The sequence below is a fragment of the Danio rerio genome, chromosome 2, assembly GCF_049306965.1.
Source record: "Danio rerio strain Tuebingen ecotype United States chromosome 2, GRCz12tu, whole genome shotgun sequence".
Lineage (NCBI taxonomy): Eukaryota > Metazoa > Chordata > Actinopteri > Cypriniformes > Danionidae > Danio > Danio rerio.
Genome location: NC_133177.1, coordinates 25,234,851 through 25,261,992, shown reverse-complemented (window position 1 = coordinate 25,261,992; position 27,142 = coordinate 25,234,851). Strand labels below are relative to the sequence as shown.

The 27,142-nt window shown below is 34.6% G+C and overlaps 1 protein-coding gene across 14 annotated transcripts in view; it reads right to left on the bottom strand.

Moving 5' to 3' along the window:
• tox (thymocyte selection-associated high mobility group box) overlaps window positions 1–27,142 on the bottom strand; it is a 222,955-nt gene that overhangs the window by 73,513 nt on the left and 122,300 nt on the right. Inside the window, exons 1-2 of one of the 14 annotated variants that reach the window (XM_073920241.1) lie at window positions 5,385–5,539; window positions 1,045–1,124 (exon numbers count right to left, since the gene is read on the bottom strand). The exons of 12 other annotated variants lie outside the window; for them this stretch is intronic. In XM_073920241.1, the coding sequence (XP_073776342.1) occupies window positions 1,045–1,092 (48 nt within the window). In that variant the 5' untranslated portion in view covers window positions 1,093–1,124; window positions 5,385–5,539. Of the gene's footprint in view, window positions 1–1,044; window positions 1,125–5,384; window positions 5,540–27,142 lie in introns of those variants that run through there. One more of the 14 variants, XM_073920251.1, reaches the window with a different exon arrangement.

Sequence of the window (27,142 nt, the reverse complement as noted above, 5' to 3'; positions counted from 1 at the left end):
TCTCAATAAAAGCAAATAAACAGTCTATAAATTTTTTTGGGTCCCCTGACACATTTTTGCTGTGGTCTGTGCTATTTGCAGTGCATTTCTGTATTTGCATGTGTTGTGAGTATTTTCACGCATAACAATACAGAAAATCATACAATTGGAATAAAGTGTTTCATCATATCCCGAATCTAACAGTATTCAAGAAAAATTATAAAAATAAAAATAATGAAATAAAATAATGGTAGTTAAGGTCACACATTGTACAATTTCTTGTACCTGAATGTTTTTAAAGTCATTATACAATTACAGGCACTAAAATGCGTGCAAATGATAAAGTATAATGCAAACTCAACATTGCACATCCTGTGATGTAACTATTGCGAATGATCACATTGCGATATCTATACTGAAATTATATATTGTGCATCCCTACTTGAAACAGTAAGCCTAAACAGTAAATATAGTATTACAAAACAGCCTATGTCTGTTTTACTTCTAGTTTAGTTGAAATATAAGTCTCATGTCAACAAGACACCTAGATGGCAGTCAGTTATTAATAACAGAAGGTTTGAGATGCAGCCACTCACAATACATCCATTTTTATAAAGATTCTCTGTAGTTTCTCTCTTAGTGCAGCGACCTCTCACATGTTTCTCTCAGTGTCCGTGCACTGCTCTATCTGCTTAGCTCTTGCCCTCTATCAGACACTATTTGCATATGAATGTGCCTGTGGAAAGTGTGAGACAGCCGTAGCTGAAAAAGTGAAACCTCAGAGCTGAACCCATCAAACTGACACCAAATCCGTCCAGCAACAGTTGGCCAACACCCTCCCTCACCTACACGCCAAATGTGTCATCGTGCAAACTCCATTTTACGATCTGTACAGGCCATTTATGATTGAGGTTTTGCAAACTAGCATTTTTCAATCTTGTGGCAAGCTGGAAGCCATTTTGTGTCACTGCAGAGCTTGAGGTGCCATTGTGTGACCAATAAAACCACACCGAGTGCAGATTGAACATTTTCAAATCTGACAGGCCGACAGCATGCGCTACTTACGCAAATGATTACATTATTAGCAGGAAAGGCACCACAAGAGTCCATCATCAAACCGTAGGGCCGCAGGCATCAGCTACATCCTAAAATAAACAGCCGTTTTAGTTTGTAAAAGCCAGAAAGTATCTGTGCAAGCAGGTCAACAAACGACTACAATGTGCGTTCGGCAGCTGCCACGCGGATGCAAATGAGCTATCAAATAACAAAAACAACAAAAACAAAACAGGGCCTAATGGCTGCGGGACTGTAAATCGATCCCTTCCACACTCCGCCCCGAGCGTCTGGCAGCTTCATAGAAAGCTTAGGTAAAAGAAATTGATCCCAACTGACATGACCACATGCTAACAAATTCCTCATTATGATTAATAGGACGCGTTCCTCAGGGGGAGGAGGGTAATGACATGCTAGTGTTCTCCCAGAATAATATTAGAAAGTCTGTGGCAACACTTATTAGCTCGGTAATTAAACTGTTCATCCTTAAATGACTCCCCTGGTTCAGAACGATGAGGCCTACGGGCCAAAGTGTGTGTGCGGGGACTGAACTGTGGCCAGGGATGTGTTCATCCGCTAATGCCTGTATTTATCTTACAAGGGGTTTTCTGTTAATTTATTCTAATTAGTGTCACTGGAGGGTCTTGGCGTTGACGCTCGATCGGAACGAGGTGTTTAAGAGAGCTGCGTTTGATTCTGATCCGACACTAGTTTCAGAATTTCACAAATCAATTAACGTCTGTGAAAAAGGCTGAAGGGGAAACTGAACTGTTTCTTGAGATTTCTTGTAATTCATGCTTTTGCATGAATTAAAGGCACAATATGTAGCCTTTTTACATTCAAGTATTGAAAAAACACTAGAACAATGTTATACAGTGCTCTGCATATATTAGTACACCACCCACAAATCTCTAATTTAAATTAATTTTTACTGTAGGATGCTTTACAGTGTTACTTTTTTGCATATACATTAGATTAGTCTGTATTGAAGCCAAATCTGGAGCTAATCTAATAAAAAATTTTATGATTACGGTTCAAAAATTACAGCCAAATCCATTTTGCTGCTAGAATGCACTTCCAATTCTGCAGACTGAAATTTTATGTTTTTTTTTTTATTATTATTATTTAATTAAGAGGTCACAGTTATCTTCTATTGGTTATGGATGTCATTTTGTAATACAATTTTTTTCACCAAACTTGAACTTCAGAATGCTGTAAACGTGCGGATTAAGTTATTTGGGAGCTCTAAGCAATTACATCCATTGGGTCCTTAGTATTTTTATTTAGTTTTTAGTTATTTGTTTTTTCTTATATCCTTCAATCTTCTTTTCTACATTTGTGTCTTAATGCAAGCTCTACATTTTAATTGATTTGTTTTATATATATATATATATATATATATATATATATATATATATATATATAATTTTTCCTGGTTTGACTGCTAGACTGCTCCATGATTGATAATGGGGGACATTTTTGCACGGATGTATAACTATCTTAAAATTTTATTTGTTAGAGCCTCAATAGAAATGTTGTATCATTTATAGAAACTTCTGGATATTTATTGGGGGCCCCAGATTTCTTGGGCCGCTTACCTTGCTTATTGGTTAAATCCTTCCCTAGCTGTGATAGTCACATATGTTTGCATTTGTTTTCTGTCGCAAAAGTCAGATTAATTTTGTTACATGTCTGTTTAATAGCTGGAAAGCGGCCAACAAAGGTTTTTCTTGTCATTGTTGTAGCTGTTATTGTTGCAAAAAGATGTATGCCCATGGCCTTTATGGCTAATGTGCTGATCTAGGTACAGTGCCTGATTGAGATGCACCCGATGTTTCCTGTAACTAACTCTACAGCAACATAGGGATATTATCTCAAGAGTATTTGTATGTCATTTACATATCGCATATATATTTACATACATTTTCATAAACACTGAAATATACAATGCTGATGTTTTAACAGCATCTAAAGATGAAATACTGACAACATCTAAAACATAAATGATTTACTTATGAGGAGCTTAGCTTAGACAAATATGAATTGAAATATGACATTAACCATTTACCTAAATTTTAAAATTGACTTCAAAATCATTAAAATTACCAACATTTCTGTAAATATTTAAATATTTTTGTAAACTGTAATCAAGTTTTTAAGAAGACAGAACAGGAGCAGATTCAATCTTTTATTCAACACCCTCATCTCAGTGTTTAAAAGCAAATGCATGCATCAAAAGCTGCACTCATTATAAATTTAAAAACTGGCACTTCAATTTTAAGTTTTACTTGTGAAATCAAATGTTCATTGGCTCTCATCACATATTGCGACATGCCATGTTTTGGTTGCATCTAAAAAAGAAATGTCTGCCTTCGTGTATCAGGGTTTTATTATTAAAATAATATATTTTTAATCTATCAATTTATCTAAATTCTATTGTATACTAAACTATCGAATCCTGCCATTGTAGACTGTCATTGCAACACAAAATTTGCTGGACAACCTTTGGCAGAATTCTTAACTTTACTGCAATAAATTATTGTAATTAGGACATACATGTATATCAACTCAAAATGCTATGCTAATAATATATTATTAACATCAAAACTTTCCTGCACATTTTTTACAGTACATGAATGTTTTTAAAGTGCACGGGTTTTGTTTAGGGTTTAGTGTAAGTTTAATTTATATGGTTTAAAAGATTTGTAAATATAATTTTGTATCTTTAAAGACACTGCAACAAATATCTGTATATTAATAGTTTTCCCCATTTTGAGATTCATGTTTTCCGTTATATTCTTTTCAATTGCATTTTATGGCATCTTGATTTTTCCTAAAGTGACTTATCTTAATGTTTGAGATTTCTATATATGAGTTACTATATATTGCCTGTGTACACTATATTGTCTGTATATAATATATATATATATATATATATATATATATATATATATATATATATATATATATATATATATATATATATTTATATGTAATATAATGTAGTGCTGTAAATAGTGCTACAAAAAACTTCACTGAATAAATTGCACTTAATTCTTTAGTATTTCCTACATAATACATTTCTTCAAACTACTAAAATGTCAAAAAAGTCACTCAGTTAAAAAGCAGAGTACAATTTTCAATATTAAAAGTTAACATAGCAGAAATCAACGTCCCATAATGCAATTACATAACCTTAAATAAATGGAAAATACCCATGAATAATTTGGAAACTGTTAATTAACAGATTTTTACAGCCGATTTGAATGTTATCACTCGATTGAATGGGCATTATCAGTGGTTATTAGCTGATAGATATAGCTGATAGATATAGGCCAGCAGGGACCTTCTGCAGGGACTGCAGGGACCTTCTGCGTCTACTAGTAGGCTCAGAAGGCTGTAATCATGCATCCACATGGTTAATTAGCTATAGATCACATACAGCTGCCGCCAGAAGTTAACGAGGATTATTTATATAATATTTATTAAATTTCCCATTAATTGTATTTTATTAACATCTACCCCTACCCCAACCATCACAGTAATGTAACAACATATCTGGAGTCTTTTTTTTAGAATAGCTGATTCACCACAAGAATTATTTATATTATTTATTACATTTCCCATTAATTGTTTTTAATAACGTCTACCACTACCCCAACCCTAAACCCAACAGTCACAGTACTGTAAAACAGATCTGGGTCTGGAGTTTTCTCTATTAGTATAGATGATTAACCATGCGCATAACCACTGATAACTGCTGATAACCATTGATAATACGCATTTAATCGAGTGATAACTTTCAAAGCGGGTGGATTTTTAACAAGGTTTATACTAATGTATACATTTTAGATGTTCCTGTCTTTAAATTGTTTTTATAAATTTATTTAAAAAAAAAATTTTTTATAAATGTTATGTACTAATACCTGTTCATTCTTAGAAGAAAATAGCAAAAGAACTATGCTGTAGCTTAGTTGAACTGAACAATAACCACAACAAACAAGCAGAACAGCCAACGCAATCAGATCCTCACAACATTTATGAGCCTTTTCAATAAACGTCAAAATAGCTTAAATGAATCAAAATCGAAACCAAGAACTGTTTATGTACATGATCATAATTAGATTAAAATCAACATAACCACGCAGTGACTGTTCATATGGCAACATGTAGGTAAAAATAACCATTCAGAACAGACTTCGGCATAAACAAAAAGACAATGCAATTAGAATCAATTATCCGGTGCTTCCTCGACGGAACCCAGAAACCGGAATCATTAAGCGAAATCGGAACCAGAATCGTTAAATCCTGAGATTCCCATCCGTAATCAGGAGTGTAATAGCTTTCAGCACCTGCAGTTTGAGAGCCGCTGGTATCAGTGCATTGCTCTCGGAGCTCTCCAGAGGTCAGCGGGATTTCTGCAGAGCCCCCCTGCCTGGCCCCATCATCCCACCGTACACACAGATCAAATGGAAACGTTCTGGCTAAAATCTCCCCTCCTCCTGGCAAACTCTGTTTCCTGGCATACACCATTATATAAGAGTACCAGCTATTGAAGAGGAAGGTACCAGGGCACCCTGCCAACCTCAACCAGCTCTGAACAACTCTCTATTAAAATATATGAGCAACTTCTGTTCCTCTAATCTTAAGTGTTTGCCACTTAGCTGGGCCGGGACCGACTTCTGAAAGGTTCTGGGATGAAAACAAGCTGTGAAGCCGGGATGATGTTAAACCCTTATGTTTTATGTTAGGACCAGTCTGTGCCCTTGAGCGAAGTACTTGGCCACTCTAGCTAATTATATTGTACTGTGTTCACAAAAAAACTCCCCAAACAAGCATATCTGACGGCGTGCCACTGTTTTTCCAAAGCTAGAATTACGAGATATGATATCAACATGATATGCTACTGATTTATGTGCAGCTGTAATTTGAAAAACAGAAGCAGATTGCAGCACATTTGAAGAAAAGTGCATTTGGTTTGTCTTTATAAGGGCTGTGAAATGTTGAATTTGTTATAGGAGCGAAATGCAAATGTAAATGAGTGTATTATGCAAAAGAAGGTGTAAAATGTATGCATCTGTGGAATTATGCAACGGCTTTATTGTGCAAGTGCTAATGAAAAAGTCATCCTGACTGAAAAGTGTCTACATTTTCCAGCTATTAAAATCAGATATAGGTGTTGGATTTCAGCTTACGTTTCCCCCCCAAAAAAGTGCCATTTGAGGCAGTTTTATGTAACTCAAACCTAATCTTTCTCACCGCCAACAAACCCCAAAAATTGAATCCAATAAGCTGTTGTTACTGTACATGTCTGTCATTCCTCTTTATAGAGTACATCTTTTAAGGAACAGTTATGAGCTAGGAGATTCTGGCTCAAAATATTTTAGCATTCAGGTGTATTATGTTTTCACTGTGAAATGGTTTTGTTTAAGCTTGTGGGTTCGCTTATTTTAAATAAAAAAACAATATTCGTACAAATATCTTCATGATATAAAAAAATTGTTAACATTTAACATGTTTATCTGTATTAGGCGTCACGGTGATGCAGTGGGTAGCATGATCGCCTCACAGTGAGAAGGTCGCTAATTCAAGCCCCAGATGTGTCAGCTGGCATTTCTGTGTGGAGTTTGCATGTGATCGCATGGGTTTTCTCTGCTTTCGCCCACAAGTCCAAAGACATGAGCTATAGGTGAATCGAATAAGCTAAATTGTCCATAGTGTATGTGTGTGTGAATGCAAAAGTGCATGGGTGTTAAAACATATGCTGAATGAGTTGGCGGTTAATTTCACTGTGGTAACCCCAGAATAATAAAAGCGACTAGGGACTCAGCGACTAGGGTTGTGTGATATGGGCAAAACAAACGGATTACGATAGTCTTGAACAATGTTGTGATTTCGATTTTAATCATGTTTTTGACACACACACACACAGTGTGAATCTGAAACATATTTCCTAAGAAAATCAATTAGATCTTTATCCAAGACCAGTAACATGCCTCTAAAACAGACATAAGGCAAAAAATAAAATAAACACTAAAATCACATAAGAAGATGCAACAAATTGTCTCCAGTTAAAAACTTGTAAACTTTTTGCCACACCGCAAGTCATGTAATCAGCTTCATACTTTGTACACTCAATTTATTTTTTTTACTTGTGCAAGCTACTATTTTTAAAATGAGCTGAAACAACACAATTCTTGAGATTTCATTGGGACAACTTAATTGTTTTTATGGTGAATCCACACAAATTTGTTAAATGTTAAGTTAATTTAATTGATTTGTGTTGGGACAACATGAATGAATTGTGTGGAAACCTGCATTTTTTTACAGTGTATAGAATATACACATTTTGGTCGACTACCTCAGACAAACACAGAACACAAAAACACTGCAGTGCTTTTTATAGTTCTCCATATATGAAACTTGTATCAGATCTGCAGCAATGTTTTGTTACTTTGTCATCCTCTGAGAAAATGGTTGATGGTCACCTAGCAACAATAAATGACAAAGGAGCGTGAGCACAAAGTGAGTTAAAAATCCTGAAGGAAGTGACACTTCCCACACGCTTTTAGACACAATAAGTAACTGACAGGTTACAAATTACCTGGTTCTGTGATACATCAGCCTTTCTTTATCCAAAGTAATCCCACACCACAGATGTAGACTTTTTTGGGCACCAAGTGCTCCTGTGCTGAACCGAAGAGCATAGAATCACCAAGAGGCGACACTCTAGTGCAATTTGGGAAACAGTCACTTGATAGCGCAGCGGCCATTTTGGAATGAAAATTCTAGTAGAACAACAGCATATTATTAGTCTGTAAAATAAACTATTAAAAGTGCTGATGATTGTTATTGTAAGTGTTGTATGCGCTTTTAAAAATATATAAATAAAAAACAAAGCAGCGGCTTGCCATCGCGACAGCAATAAGATCCAATGAACGGCCGATCGCTTTCACTCCAAAATGGCGGAATACGGGGCTGTTGCTGGGCGCTACTGTTGCAAAGGAACGTTCAATTGAGTGTCGCCTCTTGGTGATTCTAAGCCCTTTGGCTGAACTCATCATCCTCATGCAGGCTATTTGCAATTAAGCTCAGTCTCCTGATCTCGTGGTCTGTTTAGGCATGCTGTGTTATGATTTTTTCAAATAGCATACTGCAGGAAAATCATGCTGTACGGCAATTTAGAAACCGTGCATGTCCAAATCACAATTTTGATACAATTTCATGTAAGCCCTAATGTTAAACTTTTAAATGTTTCAATACATCCTAATTGTGTTGCAGAATCATTTAAAACAAACAAAAAAAGTTTCATAACTGTACATAATATGCTTATACCTACATATAATAACAATACTGGTGTGCCACTATCTTCATAATACCATCATATGCTATTGATTTATGCACATCTAGATTCTAAAAAACAGATGCAAAAGACTTTTGTGATTTCATATCGCAGTTAAATATTGCATTTGTAGCAAAACTGCAATCTGGTGTGTTTCCATAATATAATAACAGCTATGAAATGTTGCATTTGTTATATGAGCAAAATAGATCTTGGGTGAGGATTTGTAAATGAGCGTATTATGCAAAAGAAGGTGCAAAATATATGCACGTGCGCACTTCTGAAGCAACTTCATTTCGAAAGTGCTAATGATGATAAAGGTCTTCCAGTAAAAGTCATCCTGACTGAAATGTGTCTAAATATTCCCTGCTATTAAAATCCGATTTTCAGGTGTTAGATTTCAACTTAAGTATCATACATTTCACATTCCAGCCAATTTGATGTAACTCAAACCTAATCTTTCTCACCATAAATGAACCCAATAAATCAAACCCAGAAAGAAACGCTCCCTCTGCCTCAACGAGAAGCATAATTTTATGCAAATGTTATACAATAATCTGTATTCTATATCTGAGCATGGTAATGAGATTGGTTGCTCTACATTATTCATATTGTACAGATCCAATATAAACAGATATCATAAGAAGAGGGGGAAGGGAGGGAAGACACATGATGCAGTAGCAGACATATTGGTGACAGAACACATCACAAACAAAGGACGTTTCCAGGCCTTTTTTCAGTGAACCTGCGCAGATTATTGTGCATTTCCTGTGCTCTCCTGTTTCAACATGACTCTCTCCGATCAAAATGGCCGACGTTCAGGAAGAAAAGTAATGGGATATGAGAGCAATGGAACTCTTTGCGCCGAACATAATCATGCAACTTGCGCGCAATCAATGAGCCCCGCATCATCTCTGGTGATTGCCTGTTGTACAGACGCGGCTAATGTTTCGCCCAGCGCCATGCATCACGTTTGACTTCTACGACTTTGTAAATGGCAAAAAATATAAAATGATCCCAGAAACAAATAAGAAAAGAGGAGCCAATTGAATATATTTGCTGAACAGTGGGGCCATTATTTTGACGTTTATAGCTCTTGGCAGATCTTGTAGATTTCTTTTTTATTGGATGCTGTATATTGACCCCTTTGTCAAATTGGCTTTATGCATTTGCTTCTCTGCCACTGGATGATATGTCTAGAAGTGACATCTCTGCTGCTCAGTGATACATACTGTAATCAAATAGAACGAATCCTATTTCTGGCGTTGCACCTGTGCTCAGACTTTATTGCTGCGCTGTACTCATCATTTCATGTGACGCAGATGTGAATGGCATCATGTTTTGTTTTGTTTTTGCACAAATGTTTTAGTGCAGCTCTCAGTCATTAAATGCAGTTGTTTGGCAGGAATGAGGCATTGGTCTTGATTGTTACTGTGACAGTTTTTCACACTGTCTGAAAGTAAGGAACCATTTTTGCTGCACCCACTTGGACATTTTGAGCGTTTGTGTGTGTATGTGTGTGTCTGTCTCTCGCTCTCTCTCAAATGTCCAGATGTGAATCAGAGCTTTTTTTGTGTGTGTGAGACTGGAACCAATTTCATTCCTCATCAGTTTCTTATGGAAGGTCAGAGTATGGGAAAATCAAACTGCGAGTGTGTATTCTTTCCACACCCTGTGGTTTAAATGCACTCACTACTCAGCACCATGCTCATTTTCGTACCCTTTTATGTCGGGCTCTGAGCCGCTGGAATATATGGGCCCCCTAAAATATCTATTATAAAACCTCTTGAACTGACAGAAATGGATATAATGCATTTTTCAATGCTAATGTGCTTCTTAAACATGAAATACTCCATGGCTGTGTTTTATCTTAAGCTTTTAGTTTTTAGTTTTTATTTTGAACATCTAAGATGCTCAGATGAAGTAGTCTTGTATAAATTATAGATAAAACAAGATTGACCAATAATGAATAAATAATAAAGGGAGCTTTTTTAAATATTTTTTTTTCTTTTGAGCCACTGTAATGCAGATAAATATGTGAATATACTTAAAATACTTCCAAATCAGTGAAAATTATTTTTTCACAATTTTAAATATATTAATGCAACATGCCACCATTTGTTATGCAAAAGGCGTATAATGCATTTTTTATTGTTAATGTGTTTTTTAGCTGTTTTCTCTCAAGCTATTTTGAAGACAAACATCTAAAATGATCAGATGAAGAGGTTTATCAACAAATTTAAGAGTAAGATTATTAACTAATAATACATAATTGATTAATGCCAAAACTGAGAATACTCAGCCGATTTGAATGTGATCATTCGATTGAATGGGCATTATCACTGGTTATCAGCTGATAGATGTGGGCCAGTAGGGGCCTTCTGTGCCAACCAGCAGGCTCAGAACTCCCTTATCATCCACCCACATGATTAATCAGCAATATATTACATACGGCTGTGGTTGGAAGTTAACGAGAATTATCTATATAATTTTTTTTTAATTTCACACTAATTTTATTTTATTAAAGTTTACCACAACCCTAAACCCGTCACAGTAATAAAAAAAAGCAGATCTTGATCTGGAGTCTTCTCTATTAGTATAGCTGATTAACCATGTGAATGGATGATAACAGCCTTCTAACCCTGGTAGAAGGCGCAAAAGGCCCTTACTGGCTCATGTCAATCAGCTGAAAAGCACGGATAACGCCAACTTAATCAAATAAAAACATTCAAAGTGGGTGGAATACTACTTGAAAAAATATTCTTTAAAAATAAATATTCATGCAGTTTGTTGTTTATAAACAGTTATTTAAGAAACCGAATCTAACAAAACATGTTACTTTTGAGTTTTAGCAACATTTTACAAGAAGGTTGCATTAGCTGATGAATTAACTAACATTAATTAACAATGAGCAATATATGTGCTAAACCATATTTCAGTTTTTACTAACATTAGTTCAGTGCTGGTTCATATTATGTCAGGTCAACTAAATAATACAATGAAACTTTCCAATAAGCTTCCATTAGGTAATGCTATAGTTAATGTATATACTAGCATTGTTTAAAAAGGCTATGTGGTTTTCAAGATTATGCATGGTTTAGCTACTCCCCTTCTCGAGTGACTCAGAATGCAGCTAGAGCTGATTGCTTTATTCCACTTAGAAAAACTTCTTTTGGTCAAGCTTGTTTTTCTTTTAAAGCATCACATGGAATAGTGGAATTTGATACCACAATCTGTTAGAGAATCTTTTAAGACATTTAGGTATCCTTTTAAGAAATTAAATCTTACTAATCAACATTACTGTTGTTGTGGTTGTTTTCTGTTGTTTATTTGAGCATTGTTTTTAGTTTGAATTAAAATTTTATTGGTATATGCCTTAAACATCTTACTAAGGGACCACAAATAAAAACTAGTCTTTCGGCTAATTTGGGTACATTTATGTTCTTAGGGAACGCTGATTAAAGTACATTGTCCTTTGTTGTAAAATATAAATAAACTTAACTTAAAACCTAAACCTAAACATGAACAAATAAAGGACAATACACATCTTTATCTTTGTTAACAATATTTAATGACAGTAGTCATTCGTTGTTAGACATTGTTAATTTTATTAATAAATGCTGTACAAGTACTGTTAATTCTTAGTTTGTGTTAGTAAATGCATTAACTAACTTTAACTAATGGAACCTTATTGTAAAGTGTGACCAAAGTGTTTGTGTTACTAGTGTAAGTACTGTACATGCAATTTCTAAAACAATATGTAAATCTAACATCAGGTAGGGCAGAGAAACATGCAAATGTTTGACAAAAATGTATTTTTAGTATCAAGGCTAGTCATGCTCTTAGCTTGACTCTGCAAAAACCCAATCTGCTGTTTATATTATTCAGTTGATCTTCTTTTTCAGGTCCATACCATACATCAGATGCTATATAAATATAATTTGCTCCATCTGTATGTACATGACTGCCTGTTGGCAGATTGAGGGAAATAGTTAATCCTGTCATCTTGTTATCAGCCTCTCCTCTCGTATCAACTTGAAGGTACATCTGGCCTTTCAGACCTTCTGCCGACCTCCCTATGTCAACATGTTGTGGACCCTTAAAAGCAGCAACATGTCAGGTAATAAAATATATTCCTCAGCCTTCTCGCAAGATGCTAATGCTGTCTTGGAGACGAGCCAGAAATGCTCTCCGTTTCACTTCTGATCAGCAGATGCTCGAGCGACGAATAATATCAATATCCCAATGTACACCTTTGCTTTCCCCAGCGTAATTAGTCACCGGTGAAACTTCACTTTCTAAACATGTCAACGTTTATAAAACAACCGAGACATGTGAGCAGCAAAGAGGAGGAGGAGGAGGACGTATGGGCGAAAAGGAGGAAGGTTTCCTCGTGGTTTCATTTCAGATGAAATCTAAAGGTCAAACGCTGTTACTAAAAGCAGTAGTTCACACTCAAAAAGCTTCCCGTGCAGAAAATTATAGCTTATACGCCAGATATGAGTACATTATGATTTCTTTTATATCGAAATAAAGAAATAAGAAAAATTACTCGATACGAGCCGCTGTCGATAGCAACCACTTCTCGGGAGAGGAACATGCAGGGGTTTGTTGTCAAACCAAATTACACACATTCTTTCCATGGATAAACCGTAGCCTGAATAATAAGCAGCCACAAAAGTGGGTCAGGGTCGTCATGGAGAGAAATAGAGGCAAAGGCAGAAAGAGAGAGAGAGAGAGAGAGAAGGGGGGAGTGTTTCTCTCTTTGCTCCCTAGCATTCAATATCAAGAGTGGCAGTCATCTTTGACTTCAAATCATTCCTCTGATGAATAACCTTTGTCTGTACTGCATTACGGCACAAAGTGATTTCTTTTTCCACCCCCCATTCCCCCCTCCTCCTCAAAATGGCAATTTTCTGAGAGCCTGAAGCTGAACTGAAAGCGTCTTCATTCGTGTTCCACCACTGTAATTTATTACAGTGAGCTAGAGTGACTTTCATGACTACCTATAGAGGCACTCTGATATTAGGCCCAGAGATGAGGATGAAGTATAAATCACTGGCTGGCTCTTATTGAATTGGTACGATTTCATGTTGAGCCCGAAATACCGTGTTGGGCTTTTCCTTTCGCATTTTGCCTCCGAGCCGTCGTATTTCTGAATAAATCGCGACGTAATGCGCATATTCATTTCTATCAGTTGATTGGTGAAAGCCCCACACTGAGAACGAAACCAGCTTCCTATGTTGCAATTATCTTTACAATGGCTTGACGTGGATCTGTAAAGAACGGCAATTTGTATAAAAGTGGCGAGGGGGGGGGACTAACGCGATGACGCAGCTCAGTCCAGTCTGTGAGAAGACTGGGAAACATTTTGACTGTATCGGTTTAATGATTCGTGAATGGTGACATATTGCTTTTCTGCTTTTTTTCCTGACATCCTTGGCCTGTACAGTTGGCGTGAAGCGTTTTATTGGTTCCTCATGGTTTTTGGCTATTGGCGCAATTAGCTTAAATGAAACCATTAGCGAACTTTAATGTCTGTTTCCACTAACCGAGTCTTTAGATATGCTTCAACACTGACTGAATCTCATCTAAAACAGAGCTGACCTGAAGAAAAAAGAAAAGACAGGGGATAAAAATGATTAAGTTTCAGAGTGAGCAGCCAGTGGCTTGTTAAATATCCTTTCACAGTGAGACAAAATTACAGTGTATCATAATTTACTGCCTCAGGAATCCCAATGGAGGTAAATGAAGGCATATTTCACTGGAGACCAATAGATGGTGACACGACCACTTAATTGCTTTATTTTACGATTGGTTGAGGGGAAAATTTGGTTTGATAAGGCTGTTTGAAAAAGTGTTTTCTAGCAGCAAAAGCAACAGCAAGAACAACATTTATTCTCCTTGTTTGTCTTCGGTGTCTGTTTCATTTCTGTATTTTGATAAATGGTGCAGATTTTGGTGCAGCTGTGCGGGGTCAACAGTGTTTAACTCGTGTGGGAGAGTGTTTAAGTGTATCTGCTCACTTGAGGATGTTTGCAGCTGAAAGGTAGGTCACGTTATTTTTATCTCAACAGGAGCGGTGTGTGTGTGTGTGTGTGTGTGTGTGTGTGCTACTTTTGGTGTCTGGGATGTAGTCCGACATATGTCTGCACCAATGTCCCACAATGCAATTCACCCATAGAACAGCTAGTTAAAGACATGAAACCTTCTGCATCACATGGTGACCCTTTGAAAAAACACAAGACCACTGTCACTGTCACGCGCTACATATAAACAGTGCAAATAATCAGGTTTGGACATGCACGTCAATTCAAAAATGTCAAAAGAATCAACTTAATTTTAATAATGGCAACATACTCACTGCTAATAAATTTGGTTGTCAGTTTACCCTTTAGTGCCTAATCCTGTTCTGCGCACACACAGTATAGCAATTAACTAAAGAGTGACAACTGCATTCAACATCCAAATTAACTCTTGAAAAATGCATGTAGTGGCAACGACATTTATGAAATTGCTACGCAGTACGCACGAAATTGAACTTAACAACTGGTTATTAGTGAATTATTTAAATCCGTCAGAGGTGTCTCTCTTTTTATATACGCACACAACAATAACAAACTGTGCTGAGCAAAAAATCACAGGGAAAGAAGTACAGTACCATATATATATATATATATATATATATATATATATATATATATATATATATATATATATATATATATATATATAAATATATATATATATATATAAATATATATATATATATATATATAAATATATATATATATATATATATATATATATATATATATATATATATATATATATATATATATATATATATATATATATATAGCTCTACAAGCTACTGGCTGATGTGCTTGGTAACTGGCAGCCGTTCTCTTAGCCCATAAGGGATGAACATGAGTAATTTATGTAGGGTAGTGTTTCTGAGACTAGGACCCTTGAGAAATCTAATCACTCTCAACAGAGTCAAAGAATTTGTCCTGCTACATCAGAAAATGAACACAAAACCCCTCAAAACACTCTGGCTGTCCTTGTTTTAGGGAGGTAAGCTATATTAAATCATGCTAATTGCAAAACCGATAGACCCCAAAAATGTCAACAGGTGCGACGGAGTGAAAGGATTAACATTTTTCTCCCTGTATCTTTATACAGAAGGGGAAAAAAGAAACAAGAAGAAGCAGGAGCCGGGATGACCTGGGTGGACGGCTGCCAGCAGCCAGCTGAAAGGGCTGCGATTTCAGCTATTGTGTAGGGGGAAAAAACCCGTGCCAAGTCCTATTATGTGAAATTGAATTTAACCTCCAACGCGATTAATTCAGATGTTGGGTCGTCTTTTTTTCTTACCCCATGGCTGCATGCCACACGTGGTGGCTTATTAAAATATGAATCCGCCATTCTTAAAATTAGGAAGTGCCCTCGTCACACCTGATTGACACGGAGAAGGTAACTCGCTGCATTTGGCCACAATTAACGAGCTATTTTTATCAAGCGCAGGAGCTAGTAAATGAAAGCTTAATGAACTCTGCTGTTTACATTCATTTAAGTCCACCTTACAGATGTAATCAATAGCAGAGCTCCTGCCATCTGGTGAAAACACGGAAAGCCACAAAGAAAGTTGTGTTCAGTCATTTTCCTGCTAATTTGCAAAACATCAAAGACAATTAAGTGGAATATCCGGAAAAATCAATCCGTTAATCCATCATTTATCCTGACACCACGATGACAGAAGGGCGAAGTGAGGCTCATCACAGGACATATAAAAAGCTCCATGTTCATTGCCACAAGCTCCTCCCACAAAAACGTATGTATTTAAGGGAGAAAGCGACACCCTTGAGTGCTGACTCCGTTTGACAAAAGCTCCCAGCAGGAGCCCGGCGAACTCACACATCAGGCTCTGTATGTGAACGCAGCACAATGGGCCAGTGTGTTCTCATCCTCAGCTCAGTTCAGTCATCAGCTCAGCAGCGCAGCACGCACTGTTACAGCGACACCACACAAGAGACTGGGAATCATATCAGGACATGCTGTAAAAAATCCCCCCTACACTTGTACCATTCGATCTATAGCTTTGAATTCATACAACTGCACTATTGTATTCTCTTTGTGTGTGTGTGTGTGTCAATAATGCAATGCACCACAAAACAAGACAGTGTGTTACAGTGATTTAACCAGTGCTTGATCGATACAAGCCTTGAAATAACCAGTATAGCCTTTAATAATGTACATTCAAATTGTACACTGTGAGATAATTCATAGCTGTGATACAAAATGCTTTTATTAATATCAATACAATAATATAACAGCAATAATGTTTGGATTCATATATTACGTATTGTATATTGTTGATGTTGTTTTATCGTCATTAATAGTAATAATAGTATCAACATGTCTGATAGTACTGATATTTACAATACAACTGTAACATTAACAAACTATATTCTACTGCTATTATTGTCATTAATATTAATTTAAAATCAAATATTATATTATTTATTATTATACATCGGTTTAACTGTCCCACTGATCACACTATTATGACTTTCTTTTTGATTGCATTTCTTTAAAACATGTTTTGACACATTTTAATATGTTTTTAATAATTTTTATATCGTTTAATCTTTTTTTCTTGTTTCTTTTATTCTTGTTTATGTAAAAGCACTTTGAATTACCATTGTGTATAAAATGTGCTATATAAATAAACGTGCCTTGCCTATTTTCAACCAAATAATCATTACTAATGCTACTACCATTATAATAGTATTCTGTGTTGCCATATTGTCATTAATAATAATAATAACAATAATAAATAATGATAATAATGTTTTTTAATCAAGTATCAAGTTATTATTATTAGCAGTATAGGGGTATAGTATTATTTTTTAATGTTTGCATTGAGGTTTACAATAATACAATATATATTCATATAGCCACATAATCTGTCGTTGTTATTATTTTTATAATAATAATAATTATTATTAACAATCATATTTTAAATCAAGTATCAAGTTATTATTTTTAACAGAATAGCAATATAGATTTATTATTAATGTTAGCATTTAGGTTTACAATAATACAATATATATATTCATATAGACGCATGATCTGTTGTTATTATTTTTTAATAATAATTTTAATTATAATAAAAAACTGTAATAATCAAGTATTAAATTATTATTATTAACAGTATAGCACTACAGTATTATTATTTTTGTTAGCGTTGAGGTTTACAGTAATACAAATATATATTTATATAGCCTCCTGAGACCCCGCCTATTGACTTGTGTCCTCTTTAATGGACCTTGTATTTTCATAAATTTTCTTTTAATTTTTAGAGCTACTATGTTAAGTCCTGTTGTACTGTTCAGAAGACATCCTGGGCTTTCTAGTGATGTCTTTGATTGGCTGGCATGCTAGGAACCACTTTTTGCATCCAAAATGGCCGACATACAAAAAAGCACATTTTATGGGAAGGAGAAAGGTATGTAAAATTTAGCTTTTTAAATGCTTTTTTTTCCATTATTATTACATATGTATTTGTTTATTAAAGTGTCCGAAACAATACATTTAGCTTTCAAAGCTGTTAACTTGTTTGTGTTTCAAAATATCATCCTTTTTTTAATGTCCACTATAGTGGACACCAGGACCATCTTAATGTAATTAATGACTGCATGTTGTAGGAGGCAGAACTGAAGCAGAGCGGATTCTTTATAATATGATTGAGGGAGACTGATTTAGGGACTGACAATCAGACAATTAGAGAATTTGAGAAAATTGGAGAATGACAATCCGTTTTAAAACGCTTTTATGTTAAATATGTTTTGGATTAACATTACTTCCTTTTTTTTTTTTGCTCTTTTTTTTTTTTTGGCTCTCTTTAAGACTAAACTGTTTCAGGAATTTTAATAAAAAAGGAAAAAAGGCTTTTGTTTTGTTTTTGTTACATTAATATTGGATAAAAACCTTTTACAGCCATATCCTATACAGTTTTGTTGTCTGAGTGGCGGTCGTTTAGAACTAAAATGATCCTGTGGTCCACTACGGTGGACATGCTGTAAAATTAAAAATAAAAACAAAATGTAAAACTCTAAATTGTAGATTTTTTTTTTAGCCCAAAGGATGTAGGAAATCACAGAAAAAAAAGAAAAAAAAATATTTGGGTCTAAGGGGGATAGATTCACATAATATGTTGTTTTTATTATTTTAAATAATAATAATTATAATAATAATAATTGATAATAATCATGTTTTTAAACAAGTATCAAGCTATTATTATTAACAGTATAGCAGTATAGTATTATTATTAAAGTTAGCATTGTGGTTTACAATAATACAAATATATATTCATATAGATTCACATAATCTGTTGTTGTTATTATTGATAGCAATAATAATAATAATAATAATAATAATAATAATAATAATAATAATAATAATAATAATAATAATAATAATAACAATAATGCAATATTATTGAGGAACAAAATTATTGGTGACATTAACATAATCCACAGTCACAAATGTACTTTTATAGTGATTTTACAGCAAGCTTCAAACATGCCTCCTCAGAATTTTGACAATGCTGCGTCTGCACCACTACAAGAGAAGCTGTTGCAAAAGACTAATTTCACAGCGCTGTTTCTGTTTCGTGCGGCGCTGAACATGAGACATTTTTCCGTGGGCTTCAGAGTGAATTCTTCTCTCTGGGCTGTTGCTATGGCTCTGTGTGCTTCCTCTGCAGCTGCTGTCCTGGTGTGGACGGTGATAAGCATCAGGGATGCTGGGACACAAGCTCTCTTATCTGGACGCATGACCACAATCACTTCCTGTTCATTACCTCTCCTGCTAGCAAAACACATAGGAATTAATGCGGCCTGACCAATGAGCCGCTGCTAAAAACATACACGGAAAAACAAGCTCGGACAAACATCCCATTATATGTCAATCATCCATGCCGGTTGTCTGCTTTGAAACATTAGCAGCCGAATCTAAAGCTAGCTGGAAAGCAGATTTTGCGTTGTGACGCAATAACAGCCCCTCCATTAGAATGCAGGTCTCGTTCCCTGTCAGAAAATAAAGATTGCTTTATTGATACATGCTGTTGCCATGACAAGCATCCACGAAATCCGTTCGGTGCAAGATTTCGGCATCCTTTGCAATCGCACAAATTTGGCCCGGCTAATGAGTTTCAGTCTGATCAGCAGCATCACACGGGTCTCCATGGCTTCTTTAGATGTGCCCTGATCCTGCATTGCTATTAGTCTCGCCGGCTGCAGCTCCTCACCATTGTAGCTCTTCTCTTCACATAAAACTATTGATTAAGGAGTAAACCTGAGAACAAAACTCACTTTTAAGTCTCATTCTTCTCTTGCTTGGATAATGCTGGCTTGGATGTTATCTCTCCAACTGTAGTCTGCAAATTGCAAGCATATTTGCTAAAGGACAAAAATATCTCGATCGTATTACGGTATTGATTGCGGGCGAACATGAGCTGCAAATTTACTTTGAAGTTTCCTTAGGAAAACATGACGTGTAGTGATATTAATGAACTAGAGTGATGCTGCACATGGATTTGGTGATGCTACAAAGACTAAAAATATAAACTTGACCACGTAGTATTTATACTCGCTGCAATGCAATCATAACCATAACCAATTCAGAAGTAATTTCATGGCAGGATTTTTCACTATAAGGCAGAACAGATTTTTTATAACACATCATTGTTTAGCTTCTTCTCAAGTGGTTCCAAAAATGTATGAATACTGTTTTTTTTTTTAGGTTGTACACACACAAATAATTTATTTTTATGATATTATGAGTCAGTATTAAGTCAGTTTGATATACTTTTATATACACACCCATATAAAAAATATCAGTAAAAAATGTAAAACAAATCAGTCTAGGATTCTGGATGCCAAGCTCATTATTTACACTAATTTCCAAAAGATATCAGTCCTCCATCAGTCCACCCACTACAAAACAGTGACACTGTTCAGGAAACAGCTGTGACCAGCTAGTTAGTTTCTCCAACAATGCATTTTACTATGATTAATGTTATGCATTTCTTAAGATATTGCATAAAATACTCTTAATGGAAATAGCGGGATGCACATAAATTAAAAATATATACAGTTGAAGTCATAATTATTAGCCCCCCTGTTTATTTTTCCTAGTTATTTTTATTTTCTGTTAACACATTTCTAAACATAATAGTTTTAATAACTCATTTCTAATAACTGATTTATTTTATCTTTGCCATGATGACAGTAAATAATATTTGACTAGATATTTTTCAAGACACTTCTATAGCTTAAAGTGACATTTAATGGTTTAACTAGGTTAATTACGTTAACTAGGCAGGTAAGGGTAAATAAGGCAAGCTATTGTATAATGATGGTTTGTTCTGTAGACAATAGGGAAAAAAAATTAAGCTTAAAGGGGCTAATGATTTTGACCTTGAAATGGTTATTAAATAATTAAAAACTGCTTTTACTCTAGCCAATATAAAACAAGTAAGACTTTCTCCAGAAGAAAAAGATATTATCCGACATATTGTGGAAATTTCATTGCTCTGTTAAACATAATTTGGGAAATATGCAAAAAAAGAAAAGGAGAGGCTAATAATTCTGAGTTCAACTTTATGTGGTAAAAGCATATGCACTTAACTGAATCTGTTTAATTTTTTAACAGATAATAAGATATGCGCATAAAATATGATAAGAACACATTTACCAAATAAGTTATTTAATGCACATCAAAACAGTCATATGGTTTTACCTGATGGACTGATCTCATCACGCCATCTCAAATTTTGTTTTAGTAATTCTGCAAACCCCTGAGTGAAAGTCAAAATCTTCAGAATGATTGTGTATTTCTATAAACCAAAACACTGGCCAAAATCCTTTTTAAATGAGGCTCGCTGTAGTCCAGGGGTGCCTAAACATTTTCATATGAAGGGCCAAAAGTCAAACTTGATTGAAGGTTTGATTTAACAATGATTTAATGATTTCCAAACGTGATTTAACAACATAGTTTACATGCCAATTTGCAAATAACAGCTCCACATATAACATTGTATATAGTAATACACCTGTACATGCAGTCACTACTTACTTCTATTTTTAAAATATATTTATTATATGTTTTTTTGTCCTGTCTCTTTAATTCTGTTGAACTGTAGAAGCTCTGTCAAGAAAACAAATTTCTCGTATGTGTGAACATACCTGACAATAAAACTTATTCTGATTCTGAAGGCTGTGGACCAAAGTTGAATATACCCAACAGTATGACATTAAATTTGCCATGGGTAATTTCCTAATTTATTTCCAAATATTGAAAAAATAGGCTTTATGCATTTGATGATTTTTTTTTTACAATTTATAAAGAAAGAATTATAATAAAAACAAAAACAAATAAATTCATAACACAATGAAGTTCAATGCTAAATGCACTAGTCAAGCTGCACCTGCCTTTGCCTTGTTTTGCTCGCTGATGTCTTCTGCATTGTCCTCTATCCATCAATGTCAATGACACTACATGCATTTTAAAAACGCATTTAACATCATTTAACAAACGATTTATTTAACATTTAATTTGTCTTTTTTTACAAAAAAGTTATGTTAAACTGTAAATGACAATCTGTGTTGAACGCATTCCTTCATTCCTCCAATTCTCAATTTCTTCTCAGGTGGGCCAAATCAAAGGTTCTAGTCAATTATGGGTACATTTAAGGGATGTCCAAATCCGAGTCATTTGATTTTGAGTATCTACCAATACCAAAACCCAGTGCAATATTCCTATAGTACGTTAAAAAAAGAATTAAAGAAGAGCGAAGAAACAGATCCAGGATGTTCCTTATTTTAACATTCAACAACTCTGTTAACAAACAGAACACTTCTGTGAGGTAGCTTGAACAATCAAGTAATAAATAACAATTTGCAGTAATTTGCAGTAAACTGAATGGTTCTTCAGGTAAAATAATTACAAATGCTTAAATGTGATACTGGGATTCTGTTACTAATTGTTATTTAAATCATTGTTAATCTTTTCAATCCACTAACAGAGCTGACAATAACAGAGTTGCCATTTTCAACATTTTGTATCTAAGTTCAAGATGCTAACCCCAAACCAGGTAACACACAGCATCATATTATTTTTTTTTTAAATGTGAATGAGAAACTATTGAGACAATATCACAATAACTAATTTGACAAATATGTATTCTAATATTGGTGTGCCTTAACCCCTTCAGACCTGAATTATGTTCCAAATTTCAGAAAAATGGGATGTCATGTGATGTCTATTGTAATGGAAGCAGGGTCTGAAGGGGTTAAACATTGTGTAGAAATTACAAATATTAAGCAGACAGTCAATAGTCAAATGAGAAGTACTTGGCATGTAGTTGCAATGCAAAATTTAACAATATGTGCTATCGGGACCATCAAAATAAAGTCTTACCCTAAGTTAATATTATTAATAATACTATATATAATATAATATAATAATAATATTAGCATTCTTGTAATCATGTTGCCAGTTTAAGTGAAATGCACATAGTTAATTTTTTTACCTTTCTTTCCTTCAGTCAAAACATAGATAACGTTAGAAAATGTATAAATGGTGTTCTTTAGTTTAGCTTTGAAAATCTCTCCCCACACAACTGGGGTGAATTATCACATTTTAGGAAAACCGAAAATGAATATTCTCTCATCAATGTCCTTTCCTCAAACTGTTGTAAACAAAAACTTGTTCAGCCAACTCAAAATAAGACTTTCTGTTTAAACTTTTGCCTTAAAATGTATTCTCTCATCTGAATGACTAAGATTTCAGTGTGTTTTTCTCATAAGTTTATTGTGCTCAGAATCGCATCAACCAAAGACCACATTTATTGTCTTTTTATGATGTTTTTTTTTTTTTCCTTTTCGAAACTTGACAGATGTGGTTACTGGGAAGTAAACATTTGAAATATCCACTTTCATTTTCCCTTAAAACTCATATTAATAAAAAGACAAACAACATGAGAAAATCATTAAAATCATATTAACTTTCTTCTCTTTAATCTCGTTTACATTTAACAATCAGTGAATTACAATCAGCACCGTTTACAGCTAAGTGGAAATGCTTTGATTGCTATTTCTTCTTGTATTCCGTTCATTAAACCGTCATATTAGTGTGATAATGCTTTAAAATAATATTTGGCTTAATCTCACTACAGTTTCCCCCCCAGTGAAATGTGTCAAATGCGAGTGTGGTTGCCTGATCTCCGTTAACAGCACTAAAAGCATTAACTTCCTATCTGACAAATTTAAAGGGTGCTTCATTTGTCTTCCAAGAAGCAATTCAGTGTTTTAACCACCTGTAGGAAGCTTTGTGAATCTCTCTCTCTCTCTCTCCCCTTAATGTGCCTCAGGACCTACGGCTGTGAGGTTCATTTGTTTGTGTAGTTTTCTTTGCCCATGTTTAATTACAATGGTGCAGCTGTTCCTCATTTACACTGGGGTCATATATTTGAATGTGTGTGTGTGTGTGTGTGTGTGTGTGTGTGTGTGTCTCACTCTCTCTCTCTTTATCACTCACTCTTCAGGGCCTTGTTTGCAGAGAGCAAAAACACAGTCTGTCCACCACTATCAAACTCAGACGTACTGAAACATGGATGATTTTGTGATTCCACTTACAAGCCTCGACCGTTTAAATTGTAACAACAAAAAAATCTTGTTATTAAAATGACAAAGGAACTATTTCCATCTTTTAAAACACATATAACACCTGTGTTATACTGATTTGCATTTACACGAACAGGGAAAGCATGAAACTGTATGCCCTGGGGCTTCCAAAAACTCATGAATTGTTTTATAGATCTGGTGTAATATTTGTGATGACAGACTCATTTGCACTCTTATCCAGAATAGGCTAGAAACTTGCCCTTCCAGACAGATTTTTAATATACTGTGCCTTTCGTCTTTCGAGCGGTGAGAATTTTATTTCAGCAAATCGGGGCCATGGGAAGCTGCTTCAATTGAAAGCTGCATGTGCCGAAATGAACATTTTAAAGCTGAAATTTTAATGTTTAGTGTTTAAAATAATGGAGGTGGATGAAAGGCGGTGGATGAAAATCTAATTCTAGCCTCGACCGCAAAACTTTTCAAAAGCATTTCTATAAAGCAAATGGGTTTGGAAGCATTTTTGACTCCATTTTCTATCCTTTCAGCGAGAAATCATGAAGAAGGTATGACTAATACAAAACAAAATTGAGTATGACTTTCTGCTGGTTTCCTGTTGAAATGAGCTCCTTGTTTTCTCTGTCCACTGCCTTTCATTTCCATTTCACTTGTAGCTATCCTGATAAGGTTTAAAGTCTCTTTGAATTACCTTCTCGTTTGCTTATGAACAGCATATGCACTTGCAGCGCTAAAATTAATTGCTCTCTTGTGCGCCGCAGTCAGAGTAACGCATATTTTCATGCCTAATTTTAGACTCATGAGTCGAGTAGAGTTGGATGAATGTGTCCTCTAAAAGCCTGAAAGTGTAAACACCCAAAATATGGAACATCGATCAGCCTCAACCCCTCAAATAATAACTTGGGTAAATGACTTGCTTCAAAGCTTTTCAGCAGACCATGAACAAGTACTGAGGGGAGTTGCTCTGAAAGTCAAGCGTGCAATTATAACTTTAAGTCTGTTATTTTGGGTCGATTTTGACCTCAAACACAGCTGCTCGCAGTGAGGACAAAAAAAAAATAATAAAAATAAAAGACATGTTTGTTCAAAACATCTTTTTTCATCTTGCTCTTAAATTTTGCAGTTAGGGGAAACGTCCAAAAGACTTTCAAGTACAGTATACACATACTGCCGTAAAACTAACTTTTTGCATGTGGACATAAAAAACATGCATCATTGCTTTTTAAAAAGGCTAAAGCAGGAAAAGGGCTTCATTTCAATGCAGTTCTAAGAAATTAAACATGGACAATACATTCTGGGAAATTAAGTATTTTTCCTTCCTGGTTGGCACCTACGCTCAAAAAAATCAGCTTGGTGTTTGTTCAAACTATACAAAATGAGCCAAAACCACACACTTTTTGAGTTTTTTGGGAGGGCAATTGAATTGTTTTATGTTCAATCTACTTATATTTGTAAAAACGAATAAGTGAAATTAATTCTTTCATGTTGTCTAAACACAAATCAATAGTGTGGAACCCAGCATTTTTTTACAGTGTACGTCTCCATCATTATACTTTGTGATAGCCTCTCTTGACAAATTTTGTTACAATTTAAAGATATATATATATATATATATATATATATATATATATATATATATATATATATATATATATATATATATATACTTCCTAGCTATCAAATATATAAATTCTTTGCGGGTGTCCTGTTTTCTTTGTCAATTCAAATCTCAACTCAGTATAAAAGGTTTCCAGTTTTCAACTGCTTACAAAAATCCAAATTTGCTTTAATAATGACAGCAATAAACAGAACAACACACTGTACTGTATATTACATTACAATAAGCTAAAAAAGCAAATATTTGTAACTTTAGGTCACAATTCACATTAACAAACCATTCACTAACACTACAAGCTTAATAAACGACTAATTAGCTGTTTATTAATAGTTAGTAAGGTAGAAGTTGGGTTTAGGTTTTGGGTGGGATTATGGATGTAGAATAAGATCATACTTTAAAACTAATAATGAACAGTTAATAACTTAATAATAGGCGGGTAATAAGTCAGTAATTAACAGCATGAATTGTGACCTGAACTAAAGTGCTACCCAAATATTTAGCAAGAAGAGGCTCTAGATCTACAGTAAGTTACCTAATTTGTAGAGTTTGAGACTGGCAGGGTTGAACATGTATGGTTCTGTAGCCAAAAAAGACACTAAAATGACCCATAATTGAAATAGTGGCTCAAAAACACCCCTGTACAATTCAACTAAACTCTTAGAGCTGTTGTAATCAAAGTGAAAAGTGTCAATTTGCTACAATACATTTAGCATATTTTATGCATTCGTTGTATTTCACGCAATTATCGGAGTGTGGAGAATACCAGTCAATCACATATTATACATTCCTGTTATACAAAAGGCATTTACATGAGTCATCACTGAAAAGAGTATGCATGCTTATTGACTTAATTCTGTATGCATATAATGTAATCTAAAACATGAAAAAATTATTAGATAAATGTTAATTTTATTGAATATTCAAATGCATTTTAAAATAATACATAATAAACCTGACATTATTTTGACTATTATCATTATTAAAAACCCTTATTAAGTATTTAAACTGTGATATTATAACCAAAAACTCTGTTTAAAGGCGCAGTATGTCAAGTAATGTTGAGTCAAGCCGAGTTTTATTGTCATTTCGCTACATGTGTGGACATACAGAGGAATGAAATGTTGTTTCTCGCAGGACAACGGTGCTACCTAATTAATCATAAATACAAACACAACACTGGACAAAGGAGCTATTTTAAAAAACCTATGCATAATTAACATATACTATAAGATACTAAACTATACACATAAGACAGGAAATAAAGTTAAATTATATGTAATTATTGCCACTAGAGCGCTTGTATTCACAACAAACAAAGGCGTAGTTTGATGACGTGACTGACTGTAGATTCATGGGAGAACTGTAAAAATTCCTGGGTTCCACTCACTTCCTTCATGTAATCCCAAAACAATTGAAAGTTAATTTAATAATTTTAACACATTT